At 38.2% G+C, this 24,715-nt stretch overlaps 2 protein-coding genes across 7 annotated transcripts; both read left to right on the plus strand.

The window, feature by feature from the left end:
- Positions 1–1,248: 1,248 nt before the first annotated feature.
- On the plus strand, positions 1,249–17,398 carry rsf1b.1 (remodeling and spacing factor 1b, tandem duplicate 1). Of its 2 annotated transcripts, none has more exons than XM_046861518.1 (16): positions 1,249–1,854; positions 3,811–3,902; positions 7,848–7,940; positions 8,048–8,253; positions 9,853–9,998; positions 10,738–12,857; positions 13,053–13,313; positions 13,398–13,502; positions 13,591–13,670; positions 13,797–13,851; positions 13,940–14,052; positions 14,126–14,193; positions 14,304–14,514; positions 14,652–14,887; positions 15,138–15,317; positions 15,437–17,398. In XM_046861518.1, the coding sequence occupies exons 1-16, from the start codon at positions 1,599–1,601 to the stop codon at positions 16,003–16,005; spliced, it is 4,791 nt and encodes a 1,596-aa protein (XP_046717474.1). In that variant the 5' UTR covers positions 1,249–1,598; the 3' UTR covers positions 16,006–17,398. The 2 variants fall into 2 exon arrangements, with proteins under 2 accessions (XP_046717474.1, XP_046717475.1); XM_046861519.1 differs by having other exon boundaries at positions 10,741–12,857.
- Positions 17,399–19,785: 2,387 nt separating this feature from the next.
- LOC124393603 (methylosome subunit pICln-like) lies at positions 19,786–24,365 on the plus strand. Of its 5 annotated transcripts, none has more exons than XM_046861523.1 (7): positions 19,786–20,064; positions 20,607–20,743; positions 22,517–22,657; positions 22,737–22,841; positions 22,932–23,131; positions 23,557–23,629; positions 24,046–24,365. In XM_046861523.1, exons 1-7 carry the CDS (start codon positions 19,946–19,948, stop codon positions 24,087–24,089), a joined length of 819 nt encoding a protein of 272 aa, XP_046717479.1. In that variant the 5' UTR covers positions 19,786–19,945; the 3' UTR covers positions 24,090–24,365. The 5 variants fall into 5 exon arrangements, with proteins under 5 accessions (XP_046717479.1, XP_046717482.1, XP_046717478.1 ...); XM_046861522.1 differs by having other exon boundaries at positions 19,790–20,064; positions 22,514–22,657; XM_046861525.1 differs by having other exon boundaries at positions 19,795–20,064; positions 22,514–22,657; positions 22,932–23,105.
- Positions 24,366–24,715: the final 350 nt, after the last annotated feature.

Genomic DNA, 24,715 nt, shown 5'->3' on the forward strand with positions numbered 1-24,715 from the left:
AGTTTGCACAATGCTACTATTTGCACTTATGAAAGATGCTAAACTGCATTTCATTGCTTTGTACCTGTATGTGATGACAATGAATTTCTATGTATGTATTTATGTATGTATGTATGTATGAAATCAGCACATCTGTGTCATCAGACTGACGCTTAAAAAGCAGCTCTTGCTGATATGATCATGTATTTTGCAGATAAATGTTTCTCCAATTAAATGTAACAGTGACTAGATGAGCAATAACTGTCACATTGTGACATCAGCATATCACACAATTTCTCACAGAAATAACACAAACAGCACCAGGCAAAAGATGACATCTGACATCACAAACATCTCATTAAAATCCTGACTGTGTTACAGAATGGACCAGGAAACCATCCAAGCATGAACGCCAGATCTGATCCAGTTCAAACCCTTTCCCGCGAAATGACGTCATGACCCCGCCCCTAATTCATTTGCATATAAACCACGTGCAGAAGTTTTTTTTTTATAATTAATAAAAGCCAATGACCTTAAAGACATTAATTACCGGGATGCCTTATCAAATAACATTATAACCATAATCATCATATGAGGTGCTCACACACTGAACAATCCAACGTGTGAGCGTATAAACGCGTGTAAATAGTTTGTTTACTCTGCACCCATTCATTAGTGTCTCTCTGAGGAAAGACTTCTGAACCATTCACGCATAGTCACTGCACAGGAAAAACGACGGCTTAAGAAAATACTCATTGTTTATACCAATTTTTAACTCGATTTCCCTTTTTTTCTTTCACAGAAAAAGGGAAGTGATCTTATTTGTGTTTGTTAAACGAATCATTTCTTATTTATATACTGGTTTGTTTACACGTGTCTGTCGCAAACACCTCTGGGCGCCTTATTATTTCTCCACACCTCTATTCAGAAATCCCGCCTCCTGCCCCACAGCCGACGCTGTGATTGGTTAGAAGTGTGTCCACAAAATCATGATTGGCTTGCTATCTATCCAATGATCTTAAAAACGAGCTATTCCAAGGGCAAAAAAAAAAATAAAAAAAAAATAATAATAATAATAATTATATATATATATATATATATATATATATATATATATATATATATATATATATATATATCCTTAATTGATGTATTTTCCCATACATTGTATAAAAGTTATACATTTACATATAACAAAATAAAGGGACCACAATAAGTTTGTTAATTAATTACATTATTACTTTTAGATGAAATTACATTTTCAATATGAAGAAAGGCGAAAGCCGTAAGTTATACCACCACCACCAACAAAACAGCAACAATAATAATAACAACAATAATAAAACACGTTGTAGATCCATCGTGGATCACAATGTATTGCAATACAAGTTACATTTAAAGAGTGCCATATTTTTACATGTAATTAAAAAAGAAATATTGTATATTTGGGTACAATATGTGTAGATGTAAAAGAGAGAAGGATATGTTTAAAAGTTGTTTTATTTTGCCTTAATGTATCAAAAGGTGTAATTTCTGTGCGGTTCTTCTTCTCTGTTATAGTGATATATGTATTTCGGTGTTTTAAACCCAGCCCACTGGAGAAGGTGGGGTTTGTCGGAATGCGAGTGTGGAAAAAAAACACACAGAACAGTCGGCCGCGCTGCATTGTGGGAAGTCATTGGTCCTCCAGCGTACAGTCTCCAAACCCATCCATCGTAAAAATGGCTGCCTCGGCGGCAGCGGCGGCTTCTTCCACCGGGTTGTGCCCAAGCTTCGCCGTGATCTGCTCTTTTTTAGAGCGTTATGGGGCCCTTTTGGATCTGCCGGAGCTGACGTTCACGCAGCTGGAGCGCTATCTGCAGGAAACGTCCACAGGTTCGCTGGACTTTTGTGTGTTGTAGGCTGCGATGTGGGAGGGAAAGCTTTTTTACACCTCCATTGCTTGAGTGCAGATTCGTTCGTGCTTCGCTCTCGGTGTTATTGTGTGCTTTCGGGTCTCGAACTCGAACAAAATGCTCGTTTGGTGTCTGAAATGCGGTCCGAGAACGAGCGAAACTTCACCCGCTCGTAGTTTTTTTTTCACGGTTTCTAACTTTGTTTCGGCTTCGAGCGTCGTCTCTTGGCGCATCAGTGGCGCTTTGTGCGGCGGAGGATTTATTCTCTGTGCCTGGCTTTATCTCACTGCACACTGCACACTCGCTCCTCTCACACACACACACACACACACACACCACAAGGACGGTGTTTGGGTGAGCTGTGGAGTCGCGGAGCGGGAGAAATAAGACTGTTTTCCCCATTGGGAAACGGCTGGTTTTCAGAAAAAAAGCCGCGCATGTCCCAGTAACGAGAATGTGCACAGTTTATTTTCAGTTGAATAATGATTTGGCAGTGAAGTGCTCCGCCAGCGGCAGCGCGCATGCGCAGAGCTTGTAAACTTCCTGCTGGAGGACGGCGCTTAGCTGCGTTCCGTCCGCGCTGTCAAAATAACGGGAATGTTTTCATTTCTGTGCTGCATTAATCACATCATCAGTTTAATTAGAAAAAGTATAACTTGCACTACAAGGGTTTGTTTTATCCATTGGGTCATGTCGGAGCTTTCAGGAGCGTTACACAAAATACTGAACAAAGCCCATTTTATCTACCTGTCTTATTGTTTACACTATTTGTAAACAGAGAAAAAACAAAAACTGAACGAGCTGCAATGCACAGCTAGTCTGAAAAAAGAGAGAGAGAGAGAGAGAGAGAGAGAGAGAGAGAGAGAGAAAGAAAGAACAGATACAAATGTGTCTGATGCGTAAGTAAAAAAAGTATGATCTAGAAAAATAATCCAAAAGAGGAAAAAAGTGACGTGCATATGTCCCTTATGCGAAAGTGTGAGAGGAAAAGGGGGGGGGAAAAGAGAGAGAAATAATTTATGCCACATTATATGCATCCTGAAAGAGTATGGAGGGGGAAGTAATGTAAAGGAGAGAAAGAGAGATATGTATATGCATTATGTTTACATTTAGGAAAGAGACGTGGACATCTAAAAAGAGAGGGAAGGAAAGAAAGGAGAAAGGAATGATTCAGAAAGAGAGACGCAGGAATGTCATGTGTACTCCTAAAAATGGTGAGAGAAAGTAAGAAGTGAGAGAGTGAAGTAGAAGAAAGATGTATGTGGTATATGCTATGTATCTAAAGTTGAGATGCCCACACGAGGGCCCAGTAAGGAATTAGGCATTCAACATTGAACTCTCCTGTACAATAAATTAGATCATTGTACTATAAGTTTCCCTGAGCAAGAACTTGTTTGGGGAAAAAAACTGCATTAGTTAAGAAGATTACAGAGTACTGTTATTTATTTGTTTGTTTGTTTTGATGGTCATAAATGAGAGTAGCCATGCCAGTTTTAATTTAATATAACTTTTGGTATAATGCCAATGGCTGTCAGTCAAGTTTGTTTTTTTGCCCTTCATAAGAAAAAATGTGGGCTGTAATCTAATGGGTGAAAAGAAGCAAGAGAGAAGGGACCGAAATATTTTCTACTTATAAAAAGGGGTGCCATAAAAACAAACTGTGTGCACACATCCAAAAGGAAGAGGTTGTATAATAAGGAAGAGTTTATAATCTGATTGTATAATACATTTTTAATAAAACAACACACCTGACCTAATATTGATTTGTCAAATCGACTCAGTCATGTCAAGGTTTTACAAATGAGACAAAATCCTGAGTAAAGCTCTGCTGTCTTACTGTACTGTCAAGAGTGAGCAAAATCAATTGTTTAACACAGATAATCTGATATAAAAATATTAGATTTTCTCTTAATGGTTATTTTGCTTCCAAATCTAGTTCCGAAGCTGCTGGTAGACCTCCATGTAAAGCTGCTTCGGAAAATCGGGAAGTCTGTTTCTGCAGACAGATGGGAGAAATATCTTGTAAAGGTAAAGCACCTTTTATCTTCTTTCTGCCATATAAAAATAATAATTGTATTCTCTTTCTTTTTTGAATATATATTTTCTTTATAAATTCAGTATATTAATAGTCATTTAAACATTTTTATTAGCAGTGTATAGATATAGATAAGTGCTTCTTTTCTTTTCTTTTTTTCATTCACCTTTCGTATAATTATTTTTTGGAAAACAAAAAAATTATTTTTTTGTTCCCTTTTGTTCTTAAATTTTTAGTTTTTAAAATTTAAGTTTTTATTGTTTATACTTATATTGTGTATTATTAATATACTTTGTTTAACTAGAAAAAAATTCTGGTCATTATATACTGTGGTGTGAAAAATGCTTCTTGATTTTTTAATTTTTTGCATGTTTGTCACACTTTAATGTTTCAGATCATCAAACTAATTTAAATATTAGTAAAAGATAACACAAGTGAACACAACATGAAGGTTTTTATTATTGAGGGAAAACAAAATCCAAAACTACATGGCCCTGTGTGAAAGTGTTTGCTCCCCCTGTTTAACCTGTGGTTTATCACACCTGGGTTCAATTTCTCTAGCTACACCCAGGCATGATTACTGCCACACCTGTTCGGAATCAAGAAATCATCCTAAATAGGACCTGCCTGATAAAGTAAAGTGGACCAAAAGATCCTCAAAAGCTAGACATTATTCTGATCCAAAGAAATTCAGAAACAAATGAGAAAGTATTTGCAATCTTTCAGTTTGGAAAAGTTTATAAAGTCATTTCTAAGGCTTTGGGACTCCAGCGAACCACAGTGAGAGCCATTATTCACATGGCAAAAACATGGAACAGTGGAGAACCTTCCCAGGAGTGGCCGGCTGACCAAAATTACCCCAAGAGCACAGCAATGACTCATCCAAGAGGTTACAAAAGACCCCACAACAACATCCAAAGAACTGCAGGCCTCACTTTCCTCAGTTAAAGTCAGTGTTCATGACTCCACCATAAGAAAGAGACTGGGCAAAAATGGTCTACATGGCAGAGTTCCAAGACGAAAACCACTGCTGAGCAAAAAGAACATAAAGGCTCATCTCAGGTTTGCCAGAAAGCATTTTGATGATCCCAAAGACTTTCAGGAAAATATTTTGTGGACTGACGAGACAAATGTTGAACTTTTAGAAAGGTGTGTGTCCCATTACATCTGGTGTAAAAGTAACACAGTATTTCAGAAAAAGAACATCATACCAACAGTCAAATATGGTGGTGGTAGTGTGATGGTCTGGGGCTGTTTTGCTGCTTTAGAAGCTAGAAGACTTGCTATGAAACCATTATTTCTGCTGTTTACCAAAAAATCCTGAAGTAGAATGTCTGGCCATCTGTTCGTTATCTTTCACTAATATTTAAATTACAATGATGGTCTGAAACAGTAAAGTGTGACAAACATGCAAAGAAATCAGGAAGTGGCATACACTTTTTCACACCACTGTATGTGTGTGTGTGTGTGTGTGTGTGTGTGTGTGTGTGTGTGTGTGTGTGTGTGTGTGTATCTATATCTATTTATCTATAAAATAAAATGATAAATAATTTTCTAGTTAAACAAAATGTATTAATGAAACACAAATTTAATCGATTGACAGCCTTTTATTTATATATATATATATATATAATATAATCTATAATATAATCTATAATATAATATAATATATATATATATATATATATATATATATATATATATATATATATATATATATATATATATATATATGTCTGTGTATGTATGTATGTATATATATATATATATATATATATATATATATATATATATATATATATATATATATATATATATATATATATATATATTAGTATGTGTGTATGTAAGGGTTGTCAATCAATTAAAATATTAAATCTAGGGCTTAAACGATTCCTTAAGTAATTTGAATACAATAAAATAATCAAGGCAAACAATTTTCCTCGATGCTTCTTTTAGTCCATTTAACTACACTTGGAGCATTGTGTTTCCCCATGGACCATTTATTACTGAAGCAACACCCGCTAAATTCTGGAGCGCTCTGGACAGGTAAACGCAGAAGATGCCGAAGAATGATAAAATAGAGGAATAGGGAGAAAACTGCAAGAGGCGAAGAGAAGATTCATATGGAAGCCTGTTTCCACCACATTAAAAAAAGTTTGCCTAATTCCAACCTTTCTCGCAATTCCAACTTTTTTAAGCCCCTCGGGCAGTGTCACCCCCTCTGCAGTGGCAGAAAGTTTTACACATTGAAAATGAAATAGGTACCTGGGGTTACAATCAATAGAATCGCATGGTATCAAACTAAGCCTCTGATCCCTGCAGAGAACTCTGTCTAACAATCAGCTTTGGAGGAGACTGAACAAGACAGATGAAGCAGAGGAGCCTCGATCATACACCAACAGCTCCAAACATGGTTACTGGGGGATGCACCAGAAATGTTGGATGTTTACGAGAAATACCGTTGGAATTGTGAGAAATAAAGTCGGAATTATAAGAAAAAACTTGCATGGGGAAATTACATGGGGAAAAAAAAAATTGGAATTAGGCAAACTTTTTTAAATGTGGTGAAAACAAGCTTCCATATGATTCAGGCCAAAGAAAATGATACAAAGTTGCCAAAGTTCATATGAAGTTTCATATGAAGTTCATATTCATATGAAACAAAAAAAAACAGTTAAATGCGTTTAATGTAAATCTTTCTAAAAAGGAAACAAATCACTTGTTTTTTTTTAAGAAACCCGTCTAATTTTCTTTTGTATATTTAGTATTGCTCTTCAATAAAGAAAAGTACTTCTTATCCAATTAATTGATGGAATAATCTGTAAAATACTCGATTAATAATATAATGAGATACAATGGTACCCCGCTTATCGACCTTAATCCGTTCCTTAAAACCAGTTGAAATGCGAAAAGGTCGAAGAGCGAATGTACATGCAATATACAATATACACGCACTAAATTGTTATATTGACCACTGAATAACACTTTATTGTTCACAAACCAAAGTTTAATTTACTATAGATGCTCTCTCCACGAAGGCTGAGGCGAGACTGGGAAGATCCTTTCCCTCGCTCCATGTGGGTCGGGGTAAAAAAAAAGGTCGATAATCGGGCATTTGGTCGTTCAGCGGGTGCAAATTTCGGTTGAAAACTGTTCACTAAGCGAACAGGTCGATGTCCGAGCCAGTCGATAAACAGGGTACCACTGTATTATGTAGCTACAGCCCTAATTTGATACCATGATTGTCATTCACGATGAATCGCAACTTAATCGCACATATTTATCTGTTCTAAATGTGCCTTGATTTGATACTTTTTAAGTTTTTAATACCACATGGACTTAGACAGATATGGATGCTTTATGCAAATGTATGTTTATTATTAGTAAAACCAAACTCAACACAGAGAAAGAAGACAAAATGTTCTTGTAAATGTAGTAGTTATGGTGTTTTTAATTAGATAAATCATCAGGACACCAAACCAAACTTTTGCTATGTTTCCACATGGATGGTTTTAATTGCTATATGTGTGGTTCATGGCAGATGTTGGTGCTTAGTTTGAGACTTGGCACATCAGTAAAACAAATGTTTAAGGATTAAAAATGATTTTTCAGTGGAGTTTATTTTATAATTTTTTTTTGAGTAAAGAAAGGACGTCATGAATAAACGTGTGTTGCGTTGAAGGTTTTAATTTCACCTCTTTAATATTTATTTATATTTTTAATAAAAATGGTTAAACTGAAATATATGCTACATTAATTGCACATGAATAAAATTTGTGCTGTTAAAATAAATTTGTGCACATTTCCTTCAACATTAAATGTTTGACATTTATTTCTATTTTTAAAACGGGCTTATTTGAGTAAATACCGAACATGATACTATATGAGGAAGACTAGCCGTGCACTTAAGACTAGAATTTTTTTGCCGTTTGCAGATCTGCCAGGATTTCAATACCACCTGGGCATGGGAACTGGAAAAGAAGGGATATCGTGAGATGACTGTGGAGTGTAAGACTGGAATTCTCAAGGTGTGGACAACTTTTATTTATTTATATGTGCATTATTAATACTGTTTTATTGAAACGCAATAGTAATTGTGTTAAACACTTGTGGGCCATTTTTTTGTTTCTCTCAGTATTTGTGTGAAAGCCAGTTTGACGACAATGTCAAGTTCAAGACAGCCATCAACGAAGAAGACCCTGATAAAATGCGTCTTCAGCCCATTGGCAGAGATAAAGATGGCCTGATGTATTGGTTCCAACTTGACCAGGCTCACAACGTGAGGGTGTACGTGGAGGAGCAGGATGATTTAGATGGCTCATCCTGGAAATGTGTTGTCAGGTATGTGCTGAAAAATACTGAGCGGATGGGTTGAGTGAAAAATTCATGAATATTATCAATTGAGTCTTCTTTATTTTTGTATTTGTGTTAAATAATTTTGTTTACATGGTTTACAATCTGTTTAGTTATTGTAAATGAAAAGTGTAGATATTTACCTAAATGTGTCCTCCTCAAGTGATTGCTCTTTGGGTATTAGAATGCATTTTTTTCTATATTGTCCTATAATTCTAAAAGAAAAGTAAATAAATTAAGAAATTACACCTTGGTGCTAGCTACGGTGATATTCTATACTGTACATATACTAAGAGCATATCTTCTTCTTTCGGCTTCTCCCATTAGGGGTCGCCACAGTGGATCATCCGTCTCCATAACCCCCTGTCCTCTACATCTGCCTCTTTTAAACCAACTACCTGCATGTCTTCCCTCACCACCTCAAAACCTCGTTTTTGGCCTTCCTGTTTCCTTATACCTGGCGGCGCCATCCTAAGCATTCTCCTACCGATATACCCCATGTCCCTCCTCTGCACATGTCCAAACCATCTCAATCTCGCCTCCCTCACCTTGTCTCCAAAACGCCCTACATGCGCTGTCTCTCTAATAAACTCATTTCTAATCCTGTCTGTCCTCGTCACTCCCAACAAAAACCTCAACATCTTCAGCTCTGCTACCTCCAGCTCCACCTCCTGTCTTTTACTCAATGCCACTGTCTCTAAACCATAAAACATCCCAGGACTTGCCACAGTCCTATAAACTTTCCCTTTCACTCTTGCAGATACACTTCTATCACAAATCACTACTGCCACTGCTCTCCACCCTGTCTGCACTCTTTTCTTCACTTCTCTAACACACACTCCATTACTTTGCACTGTTGACCCCAGGTACCTAAACTCCTCCACCTTCTCCACCTCTTCTCCCTGCAACTGCACCACTCCACTGCCCTCCCTCTCATTTACACACATGTACTGTCTTACTCCTACTGTCGTTCATTCCCCTTCTCTCCAGCGTGTACCTCCACCTCTCCAGGCTCTTCTCAACCTGCTCCCTACTCTCACCACAAATCACAATATCAACATCATAGTCCAGGGAGACTCCTGTCTGATCTCATCCGTCAACGTGTCCATCACTACTGCAAACAGGAAAGGGCTCAGAGCTGATCCTTGATGCAGTCCAACCTCCACCTTAAACCAGTCTGTCGTTCCTACTTTACTGCTGTCACACTGTCCTGCACCACCCTAACATACTTCTCTGACACACCTGACTTCCTCATACAATACCACAACTCCTCTCTCAGCACCCTGTTGTACGCTTTCTCTAAATCCACAAACACACAATGCAACTCCTTCTGACCTTCTCTATACTTCTCCATCAACATTATTTTTGTTTAAAAAAAAAAAAAAAAAAAAAAGCAAGAGTCTCAAATGTGTTTAGTGATTTTAGAATATTAGAGTAAAGAAAAAATATAGTTAAACCGGACTCAGATTTTATCTCTGTAAAATACATTAAAATGCAAGAAGTGGAAGGCTGTCTATAATTTGTGCAAATTTTCACAATGATGACAAATGATTACAATGTGCTAAAAGTCTACTGTTTGTTATACAGAAACAGAAATGATCTGGCACAGATCCTTGCCCTCCTGAAGACCCAGATTGATCCTTCACTGTTGGTCAAAAAGGATCAGGAGGAAGGTTCTACTAGTATCAGCCCAAACCCAGAAACAGAAGAAAACAAGAAGAAAGAGGATGATGGTATGTTTAATAAAGCTATAGTTTTCACAGAAATTATTGGATCGTAACATATAGTTGATACAGTAAAACCCCGTTGTACTAGCATAATCTGTTCTTAAAAATTGCTCGTAGGTCCATTTGCTCGTACGTTCGAACTAATTTTTCCCATAGGAATGAATGTAAAAGTGCTTTAATCGGTTCCGAGACCTCATTCGATCGCTTATCACTTAACACTTAAAAAGTATTTGTAGCCTATTTTAACAAACAAATACACCGCAAATTACGTAATGTAAACATGATTGAACACTGACTCATGTGGTAGTGGTTGATTGCGAGTGTGAGACGCACACCACGCTCGTAACCTTCTTGGTTTCCATGGCAATTCTATTTACTTTTGTTTTCACAGCACCATCACTGATTTTCTTGGGAGACATTTTTCAAGATTTCTAGTGAAATAAAAATATACCACTAAAAAAAGTTGTTTTTTCTGCACTGAACAACGAGAGCGACCGAGTGATACGTCATCAACTAAGCGACTGATGCTACCCTCGGCCGAAAACGGGGAACCGGCAGCGTGGGTGTGCCCGTGCTTTAGAAATTTGCTTGTGAAATATGGTAAAATTTTGAGAGCGACTTTGCTCGTATCTCCGTTTGCTAGTACTAGAGGTTGCTCGTACAACAGGGTTTTACTGTATTGACAAGAGACGTGAAAAATTTCAGCTGGATGTAGACAGCAATCACAATGTGTTTCGTTTTTCAGCAGAGAAAGACAAGGATCTGAATGAAGAGAAGTCTCTCAGAACTGAAGATGCAACATTAGGGCAAACTGATAATAAAAAGCAAGAAATTGCAGAGGAAACAGAAGCACTAATGGACAAAGACACTAAAGATGTCAAATCTGAAAAGCCTGATGTAGTCGAGAAAATCGTTAGCAAAGTGGTTAAAATGGAGCCCATGGAAGTGGATGATCAAGCAATCAACAGCACAGCATCAGAGTCAACATCGGAAAAGAATGGTGGCCTGCTGATTTCAGAAAACACAGAGGAGGTGAAGAAGAAATCGGATGAGATACAGAAAACTTTGAAAAATGACCAGCAGGCTAAGATCCCCCTGAAAAAGCGTGAGATGAAACGAAGTGAGGATTTTGACAATAGCAATTGTGGTGGCAGCAGCATCATCGTGCGTAACCCAGCTGTGAAAGAAGTGCGGCCCACCGGAGAAGAAAATGGATTGAGCAGTGAGAATCTCAACGGGATTGTCTCACCTCCTGCAGCGAACCAAACTTGCACAGAGGAATCCATGGAAGAGATGGAAACTGCTGCTTCTAAGGGAGATCAAAAAACATCAACAAAGCCAGAAGAGGCAGCTCAGACAACTAAGAAATCATCTGAATCTACAGCGACCCAGATGCAAACTGATTTGAAGAAGGCTGAAAAGCCAGCCAAGATGGACGTTGCAAAAGCCTCAAAGCCTCTCGACGAGGAAGCACCTGAAAAGTCTTGTGTGATGAAACCTACGGACAAAGCTGAGATTGACAAGAAAACAGAGACCATAAAAGAGTGTCAATGTCCTAATGAGAGAGAGATGGATAACAAACAAGAAGAAATAATAAAACATGAGTCTGGTCAGACTGATAAAAAGGATGATACAGCCTTGAATAAGAATGCAGATGCTGCAAAAGATGACAAAACACAAACGGGGCCTGACACTGAGACACCTACATTACAACACTCTATAAAGCAGCAAAGCACTGCTCATGAACAAAGTAAGCTTACTGTCAAGACAGTGGACAAGCCTAGCATGTCTGAAGCATCATCTACAATTCAGAAGGACTGTGCCTTAATGGAAGGTGATAAACCTGAATCAGGTTCCACAGAGCAAACAAAGAAACAGGAGCTACCTATAGTGGAGAAAATCCCAATTAAGGAAAAGGAAGACTCTGAACCTTTAAATAAAAAGGAGAAATTGCTAGATGATTCAAATACATCCAAGGAGAACGAAAAACCATCCTCGCCAAAAGCTAATGAAAAGACTGAAGACTGTGTGACTGTGTGTGAAGTGCCCAACAGGGAACCTGCAGCAAAAGCATCTTTAAAATCAGATCGTGACCCAACGTCGGATAATGCAACTATTAGAAAGATAGAAGGAACTAATTCAATTAGTAGCCAAAAAGATAAAGAATCAGCAGATCAGGAGAAACCAGATGCTCTGAAAATGGCTGAGGAACCTCCTCCTGCTGTATCCAAAACAGAGGAAGTAATAAATGAGGAAAAGACTGAAGGTGTTTCAGCAGAAAACAAAAATGATGAGGTATCCACAGAAAACAAAGATGCTGAACATCAAAAGAAGGCTTGTAGTGAGAAAGTTGGGCAGGATGAGACTCCTGTTAAGGAGAACGAGGCTTCTACGAGGGAGTCCAACAAAAATCAGAAAGAAAATGGTGAACAAAAAAGTACTTCTGAGGAGGAAACGAGTGTTAGTGGGGAATTGGCCAAAGACCAGAATCAAGCAAAGGAAAAGGAGACTGCTGAGATGAGTCAAGGAGAAAACGAGAGCAAAGTGGTGTCAGATGTACCGCAAGAAGGTATCCGTCTAAAAATCAAGGTCCCAGCTCACAAGCGAAGAGCAGAGCTGCAGCGAGAAGAGGGAAAGGGTGACTCTGAGACTGAGCCAAGTGAAGGGCGATGTCTAAGGCGCTCGCCGAGGATTTGCAGACCAACGGCCAAGGTAGCAGAAATCCACGATCGGAAGGTAGAGAAGAAACAGGTCACGCCTTCGGTCGAGAAGGAGGAAAATGAAGAAAAGGAGGGAGATGAAAATACGGTACAAAAAAAGCCAAGAGAAAAGAAGGTTGATCAAGAAGGACAAGCTAAACCAAAGGTTTGTCTAGATACAGTATGTTTGTCCTTTATGGCCCTTGATCAGATGTTTTTGTCACCACCAAAAAAATTTTCCTTCAGTTTTCCCCGTCAGGTCATATGTGAGTCATGGATACCATGATAACATGAGGCATTTCTGCACATTTATTTTTTACATGCATTCGCACGAGTTGTTGAAGTCTTAAAATGTTAACAGGGAAGACGGCAAAGGCGGGTGCGCTGGTCCAGGGTCCGGTCACGACGCAAAAAGAAAGAGTCTGAGGAAGATGAGGAGAGTTCGAGTGAGGAAGAGGAGACAGAGGAGGATGACAGTGACGAGGATTACCAGGTGAAAAAGAAAAGGAGAAGGAGAAACCGCGATAGGAACAGCTCTGATACTTCTACCTCGTCTTCAGATGACCTTCCCCCAAACGATGACCCCTGCAAACACTGTGGCCTGCCAAATCATCCTGAGCTGGTGGGTTAATCGCGATCTGTCCATTTGTATGTTCAGTAATTGACGCTTTTGTTAACACGCACTTATTCTTAATACTTTTTTCAGATTCTGCTGTGCGACTCATGTGACAGCGGGTATCACACAGCGTGTCTTCGACCTCCTCTCATGATCATCCCTGACGGTGAATGGTTCTGTCCGCCGTGCCAACATGTAAGTCAGGTCGAAGGTTTATTCCATTTATCTAACCTTGATGGCCTTTTCAGAGTTATAACCCCTGACTCTGGTCTTTCTTCCCCAGAAACTGCTTTGTGACAAGCTTGAAGAGCAGTTACAGAATCTAGATGTTGCCCTTAAAAAGAAGGAACGTGCTGAGCGGAGGTAAGTTCTAGTTATACCCACAGGTCGAACACTCAAAAACAAAGACAATTTGTACGTGTCTATAAATCAAAAGCGTGTGCTTATTCTTTTAAAAGTAATATGAATATATTTTGGTGTGTCCTTCAGGAAAGAGCGACTGGTCTACGTTGGAATCAGCGTTGAGAATATAATCACACCTACTGTAAGGATAATCTTTTGAAAGTTGTGCAAATTCTATTTAATAAACACTTTTAATAATCAATTAATTGTTTGTTTGTTTTTTATCACAGGTTGAAACAGAGGAAGTAAAACAAGAAGAGGTGGTGAAAGAGAAGAAGGAGGCCAAGAAAAGCAGGTCCTGGGGCCGAAGATCAACCAGGGCAAAAAAATATATAAGCTACAGGTATAATAAACACTAGTTGAATTATTTTTTTTAAAGATTATTTAAGATTTATTTTAATCAACATTCGTTTTAGGTTTGATGAGTTTGATGAAGCTATCGAGGAGGCAATTGAGGAAGATATCAAAGAGGCTGAGGGAGGAGGTACAAGACTCCACACACCTCTGTATAATACTATAGGTTTTAACATCTATTTAATAAGTGAGTGGAAGTAAGTCATCTTTTGTATGAAGAGTCATTGTGTTTGTCTGTAGGAGCAGGCCGTGGCAAGGACATGGCGAATATCACAGGCCACCGAGGGAAGGACATATCCACCATTTTGCAGGAAGGAGGGAAAGAAAATGGGCGGCCTAAGCGTACAAATGCTGGACAGCGAAAGAAAAAACGGCGGCGCCTCAACGATCTGGACAGCGACAGCACCGTGGATGAAGAGGAGAGCGAAGAAGAGTTCCGCCTCAGTGACAGGTAGGACAAGAAACTGTTGATGCAGACGTTTTGAAATCTTCCTTGTAAAACATCACAAAAAATGTTTTAAAAAGGATTCCCATGCTGCTTAATCAACAAGCCTGACTTTGTCTCCTTTTCTAAATCGAACTCTATAGCAGTGAGGAGGAGGAATTTGTGGTGTCTGAAAATGACGTGGACAGCGAGGGAGAGGGGCAATCCTTTGACAGCGACTTCGGCAGCGACGGCCAGGGACCAACTACAACAATTTCATCGAGGCGGAGACCGACTAAACGGTTGAACACACGACCCCGCAGGCGCCGCAGACCTAGGGGATACTCTGATGATGAAGAGCTCGAGGATACTGATGATGAGGAGGAAGAGGAAGAAATAGGTAAAGAATATTTATATTAGGAAATATTACGAAACTTTTCATGTCGATTCTTTCGTTTGCTTGAATGGAAAAACTGGCGCTAAAATGCTGATTTAAATTTAGAACCTAATAGGATTCCGATGTGGTGCATTAAGTCACTTATAATGTCAGTAGTCTGCGCTGTTTAATGTGTGTGTGTGTGTGTGTGTGTGTGTGTGTGTGTGTGTGTGTGTGTGTGTGTGTGTGTGTATGCACATATGTGCATAACTAGTGACTGAAGGTTCCAGTGAGTTTAGTGACAGTGACCTGGACATGCGCAGACGTCGTTCCCACCGGAGCCAGAAAAAGGAGGTCAATTACTGCGAGGCATCTGACTCTGATGGCTCCCAGGGAAGCACTAACAGGGACAAGGCCAAGAAGCGTAGACTCTTATCCAGCTCCGAGAGTGATGGTCAGTCTCGCTCATTCAGTCTTATGAATTGTTCTTGATGATGATGATGATGATGATGATGATGATGATGATTTTGTTTTGTTTTGTTTTTTCATATTTTTATTATTAATACTCTACAGAGAGCTTCCATTCTATGAACTCTGACGAGGAAGATAGAAAGAGTAAAAAGCAGGGTGTAGTCCTGTCGGAAGAGGAGTCTCGTAAACGGCGCAGGCGCCTGTCATTAAAGCGCAGAAGGGAGTCTGAAGACGACGACAATAGCAGCAATTCGGATGATTCAGAGGAAGAGGAACGGCCTGTCCGCAAACGGGTAAACCGAATTGATTCGGATGACAGCGACGAGGAGGAAAAAGAGAAGGAGGAGGAGAAGAAGAACACTGAGAAAGAGCCAGAAGATGGTGCAGCAAAACGATCGAGCCCTCTAGACTATAACCTGGAACTTCCTCCTGCTAACGGACAAAGCCCTATGAAATCTCTGGAGGGTTTGGTCCCACGGCCTGCCTCTGGCGTGGCTAACCCTGCTCTTACGAGTCAAATAGGGCTGAAAAACAACAGCGCTCCACAGCCAGTGTCTGTCGGTGCCAATGGACTGGTTCCCCAGGAGGTGGCGCCGCAGGATGAAGATGAGGATGACCTGTTTGGGGTCACAGACCTTGTAGACTATGTCTGCAACAGTGAACAGATGTGAACAGTCTGTCCGTTTTTTTTTTTTTTTTGTCTCCCCATTTGTGTCCAAGCTCCCATCACGTTTCTCAATAATATCCCTTTATTATTTTTGCTTTCGTATCATTGCCATGCTTCACACAGTGGTCCATGGACCTCCTCACAGCAGGCTCGGTGTTCTGCAAAAAAAACAAAAAAACAGTGACAACTCTGGCGATGTAGCGAGCAGGGTACCAGAAGACTCAAGACTCCATTTTGCTCGCTACTTCGAGCCGTCTAAGCCACTGCATGAACATCCTTAGCTTGACCTCCATGTTAGTCGCTGCTGGCTGATTGAAGCACCTAAACACCGGTTGTAAATAAATTCACCAAAACTAAGGTGTTGTCAGTGGGGCCCGTCATTAAAAGATTCCCTAAGACAGTTTTATTTTTTTAAACTTTTGTGAATAATATACCAAGCCTTTTGGAAAACATAGAACCTTTCAATCATCTATTTTACACTAATGTAGCCATTCCTTCAGAAACAAAAACCAGTTTCATTAAATATTCTTTCATTTCTTTGTTGTCTATTTACCCAAATGTTCTTATACTGCACTGTTATAGAATTTGTTTTCGGGGAGGGTTGAGAAATCAGAGAGATTAACATGGATCCAAGGCACCAAAAAAAAAAACCTCTCAAGAAATACAGCCGAGCCAAGGTCTAGACATTGTTACCAGCTTTTATTACAACCATATCTCTGACTGTTAAGAAAATCATGTATTGTATGCCCCATTTTTTTAAATCATTTATTTACAACACATTGGTGAATAATGATTTTTTGTTGTTGTTTAAAGCTGGTTGCTTTTGTACCTGATTTAAAAGCTGTAGGTTGGTTTTGTTATGCTATTTATTCTTTAAAATTATTTAACTAATTGCAGTTCAATCTTCTATGGATTAATGAGAGCAGCAGATGTGAATTCTCTGGAATTTCACAATATGGGGGAAAAACAACAAACTTTTTTTTTTAAGGAAGCATTTGGATGTGGGACTTAAAATGTTCCATTATTCAGTCGTCTTGTTCATTATGCGATTATTGTAGTTGGATTTCTTTTTTTTTTTTTTTTTTTTTTTTGCCCCTGTAATTTAAAAACGAAACGAACAAACACTACGGCAGCTCGTCAGTGCATCGAATGCCAAATTCAAACCGCGTCAATTGTGATCCATATCTACATGTTTACATGTGTAAAAACATGGACTTTTCAGAACAAATGCTTTTTTTCCCTTCCTTTTTTTATTTTAATGACTTTTTCTTAAAAGCGGCTCTGATTTTCACTTTCTAAAGAAAGTGTTATGTCATTTATGTATTATCTGTGGATTCCATGCAAGTTATTCCTTCATCTCCATTTTAATACAAGTATTTAATAAAAGGGTCTTTTCACTGGTGTTTTATTATTTTCTTCAATGTCAGAAGATCCATCACAGCACCTCTTGAAACCTCTCGTGTTCTTGTTTTGCTCTTATTCTGCACTATATGTGCAATATATGAACATATATTGTTTTTCTATATATACAGACTATTACTATTTTTCCTTCAATATTCGAGCAATATATTTTTCTTGTTAACAAAATGTATGGTAATTTTCACTGTCCATTAAGCTACTGTTATGATCTTTTATGCCTATGTTTGTGGGGGTGGTGAAAATCCCCCCACGGTGGCATTAAAATAAGTCAAAAACTATGTTGACTACCCTACAATCAAAGCCTTCCTGTTTTTTCCAGCATAGAACAGATGATGAGGGTGGAATCAATAATGGCTGGAACAAACTTGTACATGTTTAAGTCAGTGAGAACGTATAGAGAAATGTAAAATACATGCCCCTTGCTTGTACTATATCTGTAGTTTTTGCTGTAACATATTTAGAAGCATTTTTAAATCATCCGAATGATATATATTTAGCAGTCCTTTATGATTGCACCTGTTTATAGTTTCTTTTTTTGTAGTCGGTTGTGTAACTTTTGTACAATTTTGAAGTGTCTTAAGTGAATTATAGCATGTTCGTTCTGTCTGTGTATTTTTTATTTTTTTTATTTTGTCCTCCAAAGCTGAATTCCTGGGTTCAACTTTCTTTTTCTTTTTTTTTTTTTTGTCTGTCCTAACCCAAGATCTCACTTGTCACCCCTTTTCTATGTTCATTAGTAGTACCATTTGTTTCTTTGCTTGCTAGATCTTTGTACAGATGTAATTTGTTCTTTGAGGGGAATCTTGTATGTGAGTTCTAACAGTGGGGCTCAGGAAAAAAAAAAGAGGTTATAAGGAAAAAGAGCTTTGTAAAATGTTTTGTAAAATAATGTGTAAGCTTGGCATGCTTTCTTCTAATCACATTCGTCTTTCGTCTTCGTTTTCTCTGTGCCCAGCATGAGACACGTAGGCCATCATGGCAAATTCGATTAGTTCAATTTGACACAAGGTGCCTGGGTAAGCAAAGCTCTCTGTATCTGCTATGATTCCTCCAAAGTATGTGGATACTAAAAAGAAGTCCTTTGTTTTCATTTGATCAATATGAAGTAAGACGCTTGTCTTTTCCAACTTGTGTGTTTTTTTCCTAAATGAAAGATAACACGATAAAAGAAATGCTAGTGCCAATAAACTTTCTGATTTGGTTGTAGTTTTGTGGCCTGGACAGATGTGCACATGGAGAATGGTACAGGCTGTAGCTTTTAGATATGTACACTGTCTCTGTTCTTCCTTTTTTTTTTTTTCTTTTTTTTTTTTTGTTAATTGTATTGTAATTGCTTTCATATAAATACGATCTTGTACATTTGTCATAATAAAAGGGTACCACACCTTTATATTTGTGGCTGTTTTCAAAGACTTTAGCTGTGCAAGAGGGCTGATCGTTCTCTCTTTAGAGTGTGATGCAGGAGAAGTAGCATTTATTAAATATTGGCTGGCTTGACTTGTCTCAGTTAAGCACCCTTCCTACCTTGATTGGTATTTGGGAATTGACTGTTGAATACCAAAATTATGATATTTGATCAGATTATTTTGCTCTCTGTCTTTGGCTTAAACATTCAGTGTTACAGTGAATTCTTGGATTTTCTTCTCTGACTTGTGATCACAGGGTTATAATAATGCGCCCTGTCATATATCTTTATTGATATGAACTTTCTGTAAGGTTATGTGTCTTTTAACGTTTTAAGGAAGGACTTTTCAGAGTTCACCTATTACAGTCAATAGGCATATCTGCCATGTGTAAGTCTTCATTACATTGTATTCATTGTATTAAAATTGTATTCAAATTATCCTACTAACTTTAAAAAGAAATGCAGGTGATCATACAACAGTTAATAACTTTATTAAGCTAATATTTGTATAGTTAAGAGTGAACTAAAGAAAAATTATATCACAAATTATAATCCGTGGCGAATTGTTGTGGAATAAGAGCAATACAAACAGTCTGGGGAAACAGCTATTCACCTGCCAATCTTCATATCAGGACTTGCAACCTGCCAAACTATTAACTGAATATAAAAAGGGAGTTTCTGAAAACGTGTGTGTGTGTGTGTTGGGGGTGTCACCTGTCAACTTCCAGGTGGGCTCTCGTGGCTTCCGGGAACGATTTTCTTCATTGATAAACAAAATACTGCTTGTCTTTTGTCTAATCGACGTTTTGCTGGAATAAAATAAAAAAACATTTTTTTTTTTTATAAAAAATTAAGGCTTGATTTATGTTCGATTTCAGTAAGGTTTCTTTTTTTTTCAACTCCCGCCCCTAAAACACGCCACCAGTAGTGTATAGGTCCAACAAACCCCAGACCAGTCAGAGAGAAAGAAAAGAGGAAAAGAGAAAAAGCATCCAGTTAGACACCATCGTTTGCTTTACTCACATTAACTATGGCTCAGCAAATCTAAAGCTTTAGAAAGGCACCGAGTAGCGTTTTAAGCAGCGAATTAAATGTATAAGAAGTCCCACCATTGTACAGGATGGTCGTGCTGCAAAATGTTTCTCCTCCAAGAGAAGGAGTGAGACATGAGGAAGTGGACATTACCGCCGTCCTGGACGGGAAAAAACTTGGGTCAGGAACTCTTTGCGTTGCAGAAAGGTAAATATAAACCATGCTGACTTAGAAGGTAAAACATTGACGTGAAATTGTATCTCAGACCTTCTCCTGCTACATTGGAGATCTTGAGTTGCGGTGTGATTTACTCTGGCTCCAGAAACTATCTGCAAATACGTGGAAACTTTTCAGACTAACAAAATGGCTGTTTTTTTCCCCTTTGAGTGCCTAGTATAAATGAATGAGTTGTGCTCGAGTTGTTTCTCGATAATATTAAAAAAAAATAAATAAATAAAGAATAAAAAATAAATATCTGGAGACAGAAAACAACCAAAGGATTTCTGGGATTTTCTTTCAGAAACTGAACTAGTAGCCACCCAAAAGAAAAAGTCCATTGATGCACCTTTCTTGTTTTTTTTGTTGTTTTTTTTCCCTATCAAACTATTATAATTGCCTTAAAACAACTTCATGTTTTTATTCCTCAAAATGTTAAGCCTCTGAATGTTATAACAATAATGGTCAGATTAGATTATATGTAGTGATTCTCCTTTATAAAATACTGTATAATTTTCTTCACCCCATGGCAGTCGTGTATCTTGGGTCGATGGATCTGGAGTAGGATTTTCTTTAGAATATCCTTCTATAAGCCTCCATGCCATCTCCCGTGACCTGAGCGCATATCCTGCAGAGCACCTATACATGCAGGTCAACTCCAAACATCAAGGTATGAATGCAGACTGAATGAAGACTGAAAAGAACCAGTCCGTTCTGTTTCTGTTCCAAACATTGCTGAGTCAGATTTATTTACAGTATTTATTACCTGGTTTAAGTGTGTCAGAAAATAAAAATCAAGAAAAAATATAAATGGATTGACAACCTCAAACGTTCTCAGTGATTTGTTTGGGAAATGTAAGAGTAGCATTCTTACTATTGGGATTTATGACTTCATGAGGTTGGAATATCAATGCTAACTTTTTAATTAGCCTTAACAGCACACATAATCACAACCTTTAGCTTTTGTGTACGCAAACAAGATTCAGTGTGTGGTCTTGTTGAAAGCAGACATTGTATATCGTGCATAACCTTTTTGTCTGGTGGTCTTTTGGTTCAGTCTTTACTGTGGTCTGACACACAAAAGCAGCTGCTTCCTTGGAAAACCTAAAAACTGAAAAAAAAAAGCTGAACAAGCTTCTTTCCCAGATACTTCTAATGTGCTCTTTTGCGACTTGTATCTGAAAATACATACAGCAGTGTAGTGTGCAGTAGGAATGACAGACTGCTTCAAGGTGGAGGTTGGACTGCATCAAGGATCGGCTCTGAGCCCTTTACTGTTTGCAGTGGTGATGGACAGGTTGAAGGACGAGGTCAGACTGGAGTCTTTGTGGACTATGATGTTTGGGGATGATCTCGTGATTTGTGGTGAGAGTAGGGAGCAGGTTGAGAAGATCCTGAAGAGGAAGAGGTACGTGCCGGAGAGAAGGGGAATGAAAGTCAGTAGGAGTAAGACAGAGTACATGTGTGTGAATGAGAGGGAGGGCAGTGGAGTGGTGCAGTTGCAGGAAGAAAAGGTGGAGAAGGTGGAGTTCAGGTACCTAGTCAACAGTACAAAGTAATGGAGAGTGTGTTAGAGAAGTGAAGAAAAGAGTGCAGGCAGGGTGGAGTGGGTGGAGAAGAGTGTCAGGAGTGATTTGTGATAAAAGGGTATCTGCAAGAGGGAATGGGAAAGTTTATAGAGACCTGTGATGTTTTATGGTTTAGAGACAGTGGCACTGTGTAAAAGACAGGAGGTGGAGCTGGAGCTAGCAGAGCTGAAGATGTTGAGGTTTTCATTGGAAATGATGAGGATGGACAGGATTAGAAATGAGTTTATTAGAGGGACAGCGCACGTTTTGGAGACGAGTTGAGGGAGGCGAGATTGAGATGGTTTGGACATGGGGTATATGCAGAGGAAGGACATGGGGTATATCGGTAGGAGAATGCTGAGGAGGCAGATGTAGAGGACAGAGGGGTATGGAAACGGATGATCCGCTGTGGCGACCCCTAATGGGAGAAGCCGAAAGAAGAAGAAGATGAGAGGATATTTTTAAAGCAGTAATTCAATCCTAATTGAAGACCAGTTGAAAAGGTCATATTTGCTTTATAGTTTCGCTTTGGGCTGTCACTTTTGACTACCGTAATAGACTGTTTTGAACATGAAAATAGAGAATAGTCATTTTTAAATGATTTTATTTTATTATTTTTTAAAACAGTCTACGACATCAGTTTATTCAAACAAAAGGTTAAAATCTTTCTCTTTTCTGAAATAATATCTCTATCCCTATAGTTTCTGGTACAAATATACTGCCTTCAGCTAAATAAGTTTACATACTGACTGCATTTGGTTCATATGCTAATTGGTCTCCTTAAATATTTTTACACTGCTTTAGAAGATCTTTCTTGTGTATAGAACATTAGATGATTTCTTGTGCTACCTTGCTCCGGTTTGTATTTTAAGAAGATTCCAAGGATAGTGAGGTGGAAGCAAAAGAGGAAGCAGATAGAAGTAGTAATGATGAAGAGGAGGATGAGGGCGAGGAGGACGAAGTCTCCACAGGCGTGTTCACTGAGATCCGCTTTGTTCCAAATGATAAAAGATCTTGTAAGTGTTTATCACACCATTTCAAGATTATGCATTTTGTAAATATAGTTTGACCACCCCTATTGTATCTGAACTACAGTAGAGAAGATGTTTATAGCTGTGTCCGAATGCCAAGCACTGCATCCCGATCCAGAGGACTCGGACTCTGATTTCGATGGTGATGAGTATGATGTCGAGGAAGCAGGTAAGGCTTTTCTACTACTTTCTTATTGTATATAATTTTACTTGTATATTTGTTTTATTATATATATTTTTTTATGTAACTGGCCTATAGAACAGGGCCAGATTGATCTGCCTACGTATTACTCATTTGAGGAGGGCATGTCTCAGCTGAACATGGAAGGCCAGGGCACATTGGAGAGGCTGGAAGGGATGCTGAGCCAGTCCTCGGCCTCACAGCGATGCATGGCTGGTGTCAGGACTGAGGATGCAGAAGCTGCGCTAAAGGGTTTAGTACAACTTTACAACAAAAAAGCACGTGTGATGATTTGATTTCCAGTCTGAAATAGTAGCACACACATTCATAAAACTAACGAATGATCTTTTTGTCATTGCTGTATTAATTAACCAAGTGGTGGCTGTATTTGGAATTATATAAACCTTAACTATAGTTTAGGTTATTACACTTATCCTGTTATTATATTTAACAATATCCTCATTCATATTATATCTAAGCTATAATTTATTGTTTTCAAATCGGTAACACATGGTTAAGTACTCAAAGCCACTTTGTAGAACATTTCGTCTCGAACTCAACCCAAACCTACTTAAAATATGTCAAAATTTTCAGGGGCTTGTTCCAAAAATCTCTTTTTAAAACCACAATATATTGGGAAGAAATAGCGGTTTTATTATTTAATTTATTATACTTAAGTTTTAAAACGGTTGTTCTTTCACAGATGACGCAAAGGCGAACTCTGGTGCTCTCGCAGTCTCGGGGCAGTTCGACGATGCTGTTGAAGTTGACCACTGGTAAGCTTTGGAGTTCTTTTTGTAATTTAAAATATTGTACTTTATACCAAAAATATATATTGTATGCTGGGAATTCAGTACAATTTTAATTACTTGAAAGCATATTAATGCATAATTTTGAGTTGCTATTAATATATTTGTCCAATATTTTCCCTAATAATCAAAACCTAACTTTAATATACCCTCTGAACTGCTTTCTCATACATGTAAATAACTGTAAGTTATATGAGCTCTGGAAACACAGAGGCTCACTTATGTTTTATTGATGATGTAGCACTTGATAGAAACTATTGTTTTTATAAATTTCCTTGCATCCAATTATGTATATTTCTTTTAAATGTGCACGCTTTTATTTATGCCGCTGCTCATGGAGTCAGTTCTTAATCGGCTGTGTCGACGCTGTCTCTGTCCTGTAGACGGAACAGAGAGCCTCTTGTTTTCTCTCAGCAGAAGCACTTGAAAAGGAGCTGGAGCGGGTGGCCAAGAGAAATGCTGAATTGTGGAACGGAAGCCAAAGCACTAGGCCTTATGAATGTTAAATCGCTAAATAGTTGCACAATTACTGGCCAACACCAGTCTTCCTTTTTTTGTGCTGACAACACTGTCATACTGTCAAATCATCATTTCAGTATAACTTTTGTATTGACCTTTTTTTTTTTTTTTTCTTACTAACGAGTACAAGTGCATACTAATGTGTATTTCGTTAATTTATAAATTAAAGCTTAATGTAATCATCTCTCAGTGGTCTGATTTGAAGGTTTTAATGCTTTTCAGGAATGATCATGCCTGTTTTTCAGACAGTTGAAGTAATTTCCCATAGTTTTTTTGTTTAGCCAGAACAGATAGAAAAGCAATACTCTTTGTCTGTGCAAGACTGACTTTAATAGAGCACATTAATACGCTGTATCTGCACTACCGTGAGCATGAATGCAGTTTAGTCACTCCCATGCATATTAAGTCTTTAAATCTCTAAAACTTTACCAACTGAATTTGACATTTTGGTTTTGCATGTTAACTAATACATTGATTTATTCATATATTAAAAAAGAAATGTACAAAACCTTTTTTAATACTTGGACCACTAAA

The sequence above is a fragment of the Silurus meridionalis genome, chromosome 11, assembly GCF_014805685.1.
Source record: "Silurus meridionalis isolate SWU-2019-XX chromosome 11, ASM1480568v1, whole genome shotgun sequence".
In the NCBI taxonomy this organism is placed as follows: Eukaryota; Metazoa; Chordata; class Actinopteri; order Siluriformes; family Siluridae; genus Silurus; species Silurus meridionalis.